This window comes from Fukomys damarensis, unplaced genomic scaffold (genome assembly GCF_012274545.1).
Source record: "Fukomys damarensis isolate Sample0158 unplaced genomic scaffold, DMR_v1.0_HiC HiC_scaffold_5, whole genome shotgun sequence".
Lineage (NCBI taxonomy): Eukaryota > Metazoa > Chordata > Mammalia > Rodentia > Bathyergidae > Fukomys > Fukomys damarensis.
In genome coordinates, this window is record NW_022900917.1 from 25,790,132 (window position 1) to 25,801,888 (window position 11,757).

The 11,757-nt window shown below is 34.3% G+C and overlaps 1 protein-coding gene across 2 annotated transcripts in view; it reads left to right on the forward strand.

Annotated features, from left to right (window-relative positions):
* Positions 1 to 11,454, forward strand: part of Mmp16 (matrix metallopeptidase 16) — a 280,678-nt gene extending 269,224 nt beyond the window's left edge. The window contains exons 9-10 of one of the 2 annotated variants that reach the window (XM_010605541.2): positions 2,233 to 2,348; positions 6,764 to 11,452. In XM_010605541.2, the coding sequence (XP_010603843.1) occupies positions 2,233 to 2,348; positions 6,764 to 7,098 (451 nt within the window). In that variant the 3' untranslated portion in view covers positions 7,099 to 11,452. Of the gene's footprint in view, positions 1 to 2,232; positions 2,349 to 6,763 lie in introns of both variants that reach the window. The other variant, XM_033760297.1, reaches the window with a different exon arrangement.
* Positions 11,455 to 11,757: the final 303 nt, after the last annotated feature.

Here is an 11,757-nt window from a genome sequence, read left to right on the forward strand (position 1 = left end):
AAAAAAAAAAAAAAAAAAAAAACCCATAGCAGAGTTAAGATGGTACAGCCAACATTGTTTTAGGAGGAAAGAAGACAAAAGGCAACAAACCTGTCTGCCTACAATCTGTTGCATCACCTGAGGTGAAAACAGCTGGGCTGCCCTTCTGTCACTCTTAGATAGAAGCTTTTTTCCCTCAGCCAACTTTTCCTACTCTTAATAAAATAAAATAAATGTGCATACTGTACTCACGTAGAAAATAATGAAGATTTTTGAAGTTTCACAAACCTAGTTTTATATGTGGCTCTCATCTGTAGTTGCCCTTTAAAAATTTTCCTTTAACAAATGGTGACAATGTCTATCTCGTGTTTTTTTAATGACCTATGGATTTATCATTGTGCTTAAAATAGTCACTATTATTGTGAACTCTCAATGGTTTTACCTCATTTTCTCAATCCTTCAGAGCATTCAAAATATATACCTGTTTCACTGTCATAATGTATGGATAATAGTAATAACAACAGTTATAATGATGATAATAAATTCCATGAAAGTCTTGGAGTTGTGGAAATGTGGCCCAAGGTCTGTCCTGTGAGAGGATAGGAGCTGATTATTCTGATGCTGTCTGCGCTTCACTTCTATCTCTTTTGCTGCCTATACATTGAGGACTCCCGTCAGTACTAGCCCTCAGTTCTATACTTATACTCAGTTCCTTCATCTACAATTCCAGTTTGAAGTCTGAATTTAACACACATTCATGATTCTTTTAACTATCCTAATTTACTTTCCCCTGATTCTTCATGGCAACATCATGCTTCCAGATACTTAGATGCAAAATTCTTTGAGCTTTCTTTTCACTCCCACAACCCAATACATTAAGGCCTTTGAAATCTCTGCTCCAAATGTATCCTAAGTCTTTGAATTATTATTAGCTCTATTGCTTACTGCTGGGTTCAAGTTTATTGCAGTGGCATCTGAACTGATGGCCCTGCTTCTATTTATCTCCTTCAAGTACTTTATTTAAAGCAACCAGTATATTCTTTTCAACAATAAGCCATATTTTGAAGCATGTCTGGTCAAAATGTGTGTTGCCTTCTTCAGAGAAAGCCAAAATGCTCTGCTGTAGTGTGGAGGCCTATCTAATCTTACATTCCGGTTCCTACTCTAACCTTGATTCCCCATCTACTAACTCAGTTCTAGTCACCTTAGTCTCTGGTAGATGGGAACTTTCAATTGCTAGATCCTCTTCCTAAGATGTTCCTCTCTCAAAGACTATGTGTATTGTTCCTCACTGCTTGCTCACATCAGCTTATCAAAGAAGATTTGTCTGTCTACTAATATAAAATCCCTTCAACCTATTTCCAGACAGTCTGAAGTCCTACATGAGTATTCCAGATCTCCCACCTGACAAAGTGATGTATGGGAGACTTGCTTCCTTTATAGATATCATCTCCTATCATAGTATTTATTCAAGCATTAGGTTATAATGTGGGTCATAACATATCCTAAAATCTAAGATCAATGAGTGATGGACATGCCTCTTTTGTTCAGTCATATATCTTGAAAAATCAAGATACAATGTTCAAGAATATTTGTGGGTTGATGCTATGCTTATGAATTGTAAATATACCCAGCATACTGTACTTAACATCTTTCAATTTTAGCAGACTGAATAAGTGCTCACATTAGTATACAAAAGGTATGTTCAATAACATTTACATTATTATCATTCTCTGGAAAGCAAAGTAAATGATTTCAGTCTACTCTCTTTCCAGTGATTTAAATCAGTTCTGTAAATCAGCAACAGGTATACAGGTAGCAGTGTGTAAATACCAAAAAATTTCTCTCATATGAAAAACTAAAAGCATAAATAAGGATCAAAATGTATAACTGATATTGTGTAATAGGAAGAAAAGTTTTAAAAGAGTAGAGGAAGTGGGAGGGGTAGGGGAAAGGTAAAAAGGGAAAAGAAAAAAATATGTAAAGAGAAAAAAACATGGAAACATCTTTGTAAACAGGGAGGGGTGGAGAATGTGAAGGGAGGGCTGGGAAATGGGCAAAAATTAGAACCAAGATAAATCATGTAAAGGTACAAGTTACCAATGATGAATGGAACCATACTGTATACATAAAATGTATCATTAAACTTAATTTATAAAAAAGCATAAAGCAAGGATTTGATGAATGTTAGCTATAACATTGTATACATAATTGTTTTTTATGCATGTATTCTTGTTGTTTTGTCCTTTTCAGGTATTGGCGATATAGTGAAGAAATGAAAACCATGGACCCTGGCTATCCCAAGCCAATCACAGTCTGGAAAGGAATCCCTGAATCTCCTCAGGGAGCTTTTGTGCACAAAGAAAATGGTATGCATTTGGTACTTTAGACATTTTATTACGTGTTCGACTTTAAGAAAACATTTTACTTTTTCACCATGTTAAATGAAATCATTGGAAAGTGCCATACTTGAGGTATATAATATTTATATAGCTATATAAATATTTATTAAAAAATATAAATATTTATAAATATATAAACAAACCTAGATTCACATTTACCATTATGCTCTAGATGTTACTTAAGTTCAATTTATTTAAGTTTATTTGAAAAATCATTTAAAACAAGAGGTAATATTTTAATATGGAGGGTGTGGATACATTTGTGATAACCTCATCTATATTTCTATTAAAAATCCTATGGAGATAATAATAACAAACACACATGGTGAAGGAACTGACCACAAGAGGAAAATATCAGTGCAGGCTGAGGCACAAAGACAAGTGGCGATAACAGATTTAAGGGTTATAATTTTTCATGTATTCTTTAGCATACAGTTTTAGCAGACAAGAAAGATCCCCAGTACATACAATCAGACTAAAGTCGGTGCAAAATGATTTAAGAGTAAGTCACAAGGGCACTTGTGTATGATTTGTCAATCATAAAATCTAATAGGATGGAATAAGGAAACATCTTTTGTAGTTTACTTACCTAACATTATGAAATCCATTGTTGTAGGAATCTTTTCCCAATGAGAACATTTTTTTAAAAATCTAGACACTCAAATTATACATTTGTATGTTTTCATGTTAAAGGGAAATATGCCTCCCTATAATGTCTACCTTACAATATTATTTCTGTCATTTTGGTCAAGGAATTAACATGATGATCTGGTATCATTTGAATGTCTACTTTGTATCAGTTGTTACATAAATTCTTTAACTGTTCTATATAAATACTTCTTTACCAACACTGTTTATTTATTTTTTATCAATACTCAGTTTATATACCTCACTCCTAATTGAAAATTAGTAACATCCATACCTAATTCTTGAAACTAGAATATCTTAGCCCCAATGAAGGTTCTCTAATACACGCTCTCCAAAGATAAAACTATTTTTCTATGATGTATTGTTAACAGTAACTGATAATCAGTATATTTGGTGCCAGTTGTTATTTAATCATGCAGTACTTACCCACAGGGTGCAGCTTTCTGAGCCACCCTCCTCATGCCATCCAGTGGAACCATCTTCATTTAGCAATTTGTTTGTTTTCCTCCTTATATGTATTTCTTGCCTTTCTTCTGCTTTACTTTTAGTTTCTCCCAAATAACTACAGTAATTCATATCACAATTAGTTTATGCAGAATATAGTGGGATATCTGTGTTTCTTGAACAGCTCTCTGGGCTTTAACTGTACTAAAGTCAGATGAAGAATGACCTCCTCCTTCAATTAGTTTTATATGAATTGCTATAAAGCCACACCTTTCAAATAGTCTATCTTTTCTCTTTCCAGTTTCAATTTTGAAGAAAATATAAGATTCCAGTGTTAATAGTTTTAAAAAACTATTAAAATAGTTTTAATTCTTAGTTTTATTTATTTGGTGTTTTAATTCTCCATTTCAGTGCTCATACTCTGTTAAAATCTAGAAGTTTATTCCCATAGATATTTCTACAAAGTTTTCTTTATCCATTAAGATTTATTAAGTGCTAATTAATCTTAACCAATAAATATGTAAGAGCAGAAAACAGAACAAAAGGCACACTACCATTGGAAAACATCCATTAAATTATAATAAGACAACTCTGGTGGACTGTCTCATTGCATTTTTAGGATGAAACAACATAGAAAGTAGTCTGTAAGGACCAAATGTAAGAGAAACATACATCAAATAACACAATATAGTCTCATTACTTTTTCTTTCAGATATTCTCTGCTTTGTGTGGGAGGATGAGATGGGTGCTACAGATGTAACTCAGGGGTGCCCCGCACCTTCTATTTCTTACTGTGAGCCAAAATCTCACTGAGCTGCCCAGCTAGACTTGAACTTGCACTCTCACAGTGTGAACCTTCCAAGTACTATATGTGGAATTATAGAATTCTGCCATCAAAATTTTTCTTTGTAAGCATAACATATATAGACAACACCACAAGCTAAATCACTGGCTGTAAAGCTGTTTATTTTATTTTTTTAATGCAACTCCCTAAATATTTCTTCAACTAATATTTCATAAATGAAGAAAGACAGGATTATTGAATAAGATGGATTTTGCAGGATCAATATTAGATATACTTATAGTTTCAGAATTTTCAAATACATTATCTCATATTGACTGGATTTTAATTTTTAACAAGGGAATTCAGTGACTATAAATACTACTTTTCAATATATAACATGGTACTACAAAATTTGGCCTGCAGTCTTGATAAGAATAAAAGTGACAATTTCTTAACTTTTGCATGATGCCTAGTAGCTTTGTAGCAATTAGGTTTGGCTTAAAATTGCAGATTGGTACACTTTCAGCTGTTAGTTTCCAGTTTATACACATAAAAAGTATGTTCACCTATTTTGAAGATTTGTTTAATTGTAAATCAATGCCTTCATTCAACTATGATCATCTAATGTGCTGTTATTTGGCAGGGCCTCAACATGTCTCCATCCAAGCTTGTTGAGTAATTACATTGGATTTCATTAGAGTAATCAAATACCAGCTCCCTGCAGAAAATTTTGAATCTACACGCACCTGTTTTCATTTGGCAAGTTGCTCCAGTTACAAAACTATCCTTTGAAATTAAAAGCAATAGCAGTTTTTTATGGCATTGAAAAGAATTAGTTCCAAGACGAGGTGGCCTGAAGTGATGACCTAGCTTTCTGAAATTTCGTGTGAGACCTCGCAGTTCTTTATATCAAGCATTACATCTATTGCAACTTTTGATGTTAAACTAGCTAAATCATTAAGTTTCTAGGCTCTAGATGTAGACCAAGATTTAAATCCTGCTTTCACCAGACTATAGGAAATTTTTGGTTTTTTTCTGCGCCTCATTTGCCTTAGAAGAGTGGGTAATTAATTATCCTTGATACAGTGATTGTGAGGGTTAAAAGAAATAAAAAAATATAGTAAGTTTACAACACTATGCCTTTCCCAAAAATCCTCAATACAATAAGAAAAGAGGAAAAAAAACCCTCATTAGTGATTATGAGCTCTTAAGTATCCCTTTCAATAAAAATAGACAACTCTTCAAATACAGTTTTTAAGTAATTACAGCATTAAAATATTTTATTGGTGTTGCAATAAAACAAAAAATTAAGACCAAATAGTATAGTCAAAAAACCAACTTTCATGAAAGAGCAATGTACAGAAAGACTTGGTGTGTGATTAAAAAAATGGAAGAACCATCCTAGAAATTTCATATATCTGGAGTTTTTAAATTAGAACATTATAAAGGCAGTCATAGTATATCAAAACAACATACACACGGTGGAGCTATTTGAGCCAGACCATGTTATCCTCCATGAATTACAACTTACTTAGAAATATTAAAATTAACCTTATAGATTTGCTTCTACTGTTTCTAAAAAATAATGCTAGCTGACAAAAAGTTAACATAAACTAAGTAAATAAGTTAAATAAAGGAGACAAAATAATCATGTCCTAGATCCAGAAATGAGTTTATTGCATATAATACTGTAAGTATCTATTTACTTGTTAAGATTCCTAGCAGACCAAACACCTGCTGTCTGATGATTTATGATGATTTCTTGTTCAAGTGACAAAAGGAAATCTGTTGTTTAAGAGCAGCACAAGGATGCCTGGTACTAAAATGATGAGAAATTTCCCTTGAGGTACAAAGAAGCGAGAAGCTTTTGTAAAATGTATTGAGCAATGTCCTCCGTGGCAGTCTGAGGGTAAACACTGTTTCAATTTATAAAGCTGTTTCAGCATCTTTCAGTGTAGGCTGATATTATCACACTAACGTGTGATTCTGTGACAGCACTCCAGTAAGCCAGGAAAAAGGATAAAGTTCTCTTTCTAGTGCAGAGTGGGAGTAGCTGCACAGGAACTGATCTTGTGCCAGTCTCTTGTAGATACCATTTCTCCGCCCTCCTCTTGCTGAGCTTTCCTTTGGTGTTAGAAGACACAATTCCTGGAACACAGCAGCCAGGATCACTGTAAAACAACTGATAGTATTTTCTTGTGAAAACTGAAGCACCTTATGACACATCTTTTTTTTTTTTTTTCCGCATTGAGTTTATTTGCACATTTTAGGTATACAGTACAGTTACATTCATTGTTGGGAATCTTGTACCTTTACATGACAGGTCTTGGTTCTCATTTTTCCTCCTTGTCCCTCCCCTCCCTTCACCCCCTCCTCCCCTCCCCCTTTACAAACACATCATTTCCAACTTTTCATATGATACATCTTTTAAGAAGCCTATCTCATTAACATTTCTAAACATGCACACTTCCACAACTAAATTTTATCCGTTTGTGTTTCCCACCAGGCTTTACATATTTCTACAAAGGAAAGGAGTATTGGAAATTCAACAACCAGATACTCAAGGTAGAACCTGGATATCCAAGATCCATCCTCAAGGATTTTATGGGTTGTGACGGACCAACAGACAGAGATAGAGAAGGACACAGCCCACCAGACGATGTAGACATTGTCATCAAACTGGACAACACAGCCAGCACTGTGAAAGCCATAGCTATTGTCATTCCCTGCATCTTGGCCTTATGCCTCCTTGTATTGGTTTACACTGTGTTCCAGTTCAAGAGGAAAGGAACACCCCGCCACATACTGTACTGTAAACGCTCTATGCAAGAGTGGGTGTGATGTAGGGTTTTTTTTTTTCTTTCTTTCTTTTCCAGAAGTTTGTGGTAACTTGAGATTCAAGACAAGAGCTGTTATGCTGTTTCCTAGCTAGGAGCAGGCTTGTGGCAGCCTGATTCGGGGCTGACCTTCCAAACCAGAGGGTTGCTGGTCCTGCACATGAGTGGAGACACACTCATGGGGAAGATTCCATGATGCACAGTATCTGCTGTTCTTCAGTCCTTTGTCTTTCTTTGTCATGCAGTTCTAGGCCTTTCCTCTGCACGTTCAATGCCCAGTAAGATTTCAGGATTACTTAAAGAAGAGGAATAAAAAAGAAGAAAAGATGCTTCTTAAACGTTTTTAATATTATTTACCTTCTGAAGTCTGAGCCCATTTCTGGGAGAGAAAAAATAAAAAGAAGCAAAACAGAAAACACATTTTTTTTTTTTTTTTTGCTTTAAACAAAGGAAAAAAAAAAATTCCGCATTTGAACTTTCAGGAAAGTGTGAAGACCCAAAACAGCTTTGTCTCCAAAGAAGATAGCTCTGTGACTGCTATGGATAGTCTCCCACGCATCCCTTTGTCAGGTGGGAGACCTGGAATGCACATGCAGGACTTCAGACTGTTGGGACAGCCATTTTCCAACAAACAAGGGGCCAAAATATCTGCAATATAGTAACAGCCTTAATAATACATCCATTTTTCATTTTCTACAGCTGTTCTCAGCTATGTCCTCACTGTTTCATTACATTTATATTCATAGGTGTATTCCGACAGGATCTTCTAGTTGTTTTGAAGTGTTTCTAAACCCCTTCTTGCCACCGGGCCCCTACATCATTGTGATAACCTACCCAGGTTGTATTAGGCCATTGCCCCAGGCCTTCATGGGTCTGTTAGGAATATTCATTACAAAGCAGAGCAAAAAGCATTATGTCTCTGAGGTAGATTAAAGTGGCAGTCATATTACAAGGATCGATGACTCTCGTAACACATTGGTGTAACCCTTTGAGAACTATCAGACCTGCTTAAGAGTCTTACTATCCAATTAGAACTAGGCAATGGTGAAACAATCACAGATTGAAGAAGTTCCGGCTTTTATAACATATCCTCTGATCTCATGTAATTCTTGGGTGATTTACAGCATTAAATAAATGCATTTATAACAAACAGAAATGATGTTACTTGCCAAACATTTTCTGGCAAATAAAAGTGATATTTTGTTAACAGTATCTCATAAGAGTAAAACTTTATTTCAACAACTGGTTATAATAACCTAAGCCCTTTTCCCCTTAGATATATTGTATTTTTATTTTAAAATCCATTGCATGAAAATTGAATTTGCCTTGGTACAGTGCAGTTAACATTGCCATTTAAAAATGAATTAAAATGATGACTCTGAGATTGCATGAATGTCCTTCAGTGCATTACCTATTGCATGTCAACCATAGTTCTCAAAGGGTTAGTGTGGCTTCTGGCATTTAGCCATCCACTTGATCACTGACAGCCAAGAGACCACCAAAGCATTTCATTGTTGAGTGTAATTTGTCCTAACAACAGTATTGTCATTTTCATGTGACCTGCAGAGCAGGTTTGTATGAATATTTTTTTCCTAGAGAAAAGTCAGCAACTGACAGACCTCTTTATTGATTTTTAGGAGCTGCTTCTTGCAGTGAAAGGCTTTACAGCCACTGGGCTGTGAACTTATTAGAGATGGTCAGAAGGAATGCACCCCATGAGTCAGACATTGGCTTTGTGTGAAAGCCAGCTTTTGAGGGGATTAGCTTTTGAAACAATGAACAGCTTGCCTTGAACTTGATTATTGATCTGTTGACTGTCATTAACAACAACTTAAACATTGTCTTCTGTGAAAATTTTCCTGAAGAGTCCTGTTCTGTCTTTACCCTTTGACCTTTAACTTGCAAACTGGCACAAACTGAAGAAATTCTGTTGTGGCTTCTCTGACGGATGGTGAATTGTTCTTTAAAACCGAGTAAGCATGAGCTGTTTCCCTAGAATGGAGAGAGGAAGGGTGTTGGCAGTGTATCTGCGGGTGGACACTTTGCTCCTTACATGCACACTCAAAAATGCCCTATAGGTAGAAGTGACTCTTACTTTCTTTTCATATGATTTCAAGCCTAAATTCATCATTTTAGTACAAATTATAAAAAAACTATAGGGAAAAAAACCTCAAATACTTGAATGGCCAGTGTGGCTTTTATATAAAGCAGGAATTTTATACTAGTGAAAATTTCTTACTCATTTGCTAATAATACACATTTCCAGATGATTTTTAATGAGTGTAGGTATACATTCTTATTTGGAAATGGATAGTTTGGCTGCCTTGAATTTATATTTATACTCAACATAGCATGAAAACTAGAATGCCTTTTGGTTAAACTACATGTTTATGACTTGGTTGGGGAAATATTTTCTAATCATGGGTGGCATGCTGGAAAGCCTTGCAGATTGATATTTCTTACAATCTGAGCATACTGTAAGCCTAGGAACTAAAAAAAAGAACAGTTAGAAAATAGGAGTGACTTTACAGCAAAACATTATGCAATGCGGACTGTACTTTGACAAGATACCAAGATCATGAATATGAGGGCCATGAAAGCAAGAAGAGAGAACCAGAATCAACCCTGTAGCTTTACTTCAGTGCTTCCATTCTAGATGATGCTGGTATTATAAAGAGTTAGTCACTGCTGCTGAGCATAGAGGAGTTTATATATAAGCTTGTTTATGTAGTGTTTGCTTGTGGGAGGGTTTAATCCTTTCAGGACTTTGATGTCAAGAAAGAAAAAGACTATATTTTGCTAAAGATAGAAATGAGGAATTGTGTCATTTTGGGACATGTGCAAATCATCGAGGAACTCCATCAACCTGCATTGAAAAACATTTTTTCTCTAAACTGAGAAACAAAATAAGCAATCTATTTCCTCTTTATTCATTTATCACAGTATCCTGATTCATCACAAGACTGTAAGTATATAAGGGCTAGAAAATAATCATAGCATTAAGAAAGAAGGTGTCTGTCATTTTGCGTGAATTCTGGTAAAAGTCATGACTGAATTTTGAATCATATTTACTTGAATATGAGAAGAATTTTATGTGATAAGAAAAAGATTATAAGGTTGCTGTCTTGCCTAGGATGTTTATCAGACTATAAGAATACAAGAAAAAAGAAAATAATAATTACAATATAATCACAAACACTGGAATTTCATTTGTTTATTGTGTACCAGGCACTTTGTGAGTAAAGTTGCTGCCTCCTTTTCCACGTGAGATTTGGAAAAAGTATCAATCCTAAGAGAATAGTGAAAGGAAGAGTAACTGATTGACCTAGAATAACAATTGAAAAAACAATATAGAATAAATTTACCTGGGTCAACAATGTACTATATCAGTTCAGTGTCAGTAGAGAGATGCACTTACCAAACATTTTTCATCACCTCATCACAAGTAATATAAAAGATAAGACCTAGGGTTTGCCAAAGAAAATGTAAACACATTCATTCTCACACAAAACAATTTGTGTTTTACTATTTCTTAGTATCTACTATAAACACAAATTTAAACCAGATAGTTATCTACATAAAGTGATTATATAGTTTATAATTTTAATGAAATATTATTTTTGTACATTATTAACTGAACTGAATGGAATATTAAAATAGCTAACCAGCTTGAAATCTCTGGAAAGCAGTAATTTCACACCAGATCGTTAAAAAAGGTTGCAAATTTAACTATTGGCCCATTTCAGAACAAAACATCTGTGCACGTGGCAGCCATCACAAGTGAATATAAATGCCTTTTATAATTGCAAAGAATACAGAGTGAAAATAAAGAACATTATAACTTCTGCTATCAGAGGCTAAGACTTTTCTGAATCATATGTAATAAATTACTAAGTAATGATTATAAAAAAATTATTAAGTAAGAAAGGGTACAGGCTGATTTACTGAAATAAGCAAATGTTACTTTTATTGGTCAAGTGGCCTCTAATCTTCTTATTGATACCTAATTTGGCTTTTCATCTACTATGTACTTATTTCCTTTCTGTGTGATTTTAAAACACAATATAATGGGTAAAAACATTACCCAAACTTCACTGGTAGTTCCAATATATGAATGATGGTGTATATACTGAATCCTGGGGGTAATCATGTAATATTTACAAGTGATACATATTGTGTTGATATCTCTAAATATGGTACAAATACAGACCCGTGCTTTGTGGCTCTTCCAGTAGAATAACCAGTGTGTCCTTATTGACTAAACTCAGTGTGCTGTTTGAAGAGGAATGGATATTATATATAAATAGACTTGTTAAACAAGAGTCATGAAAATGATCTTTTAAAAAAGTTTTTGGAATTATTTCCAAAAACTAATAAAGGTCGTGATTTATTGATAAATTTTGAGTCTGTGAAATTGTAGTAAATACTAAAACAATCTTGTGAATGATGATTAGATCTTTTCAGCAAACACAGCAAAAAGTTTATTTATTTTTATGTTCTTAAGAGCATATTCCAAAGTGTCACAGATGTCAAACAGAACATGCCATCTAAACCGAAAATGTTAAACTCAGATGACATTTTACAAATAGCTATAAATACAATCTCAGTCAAAACATGAGATCACAAAAGGTGTCAAGTCAAATCATACTGAAGAATCTAACCA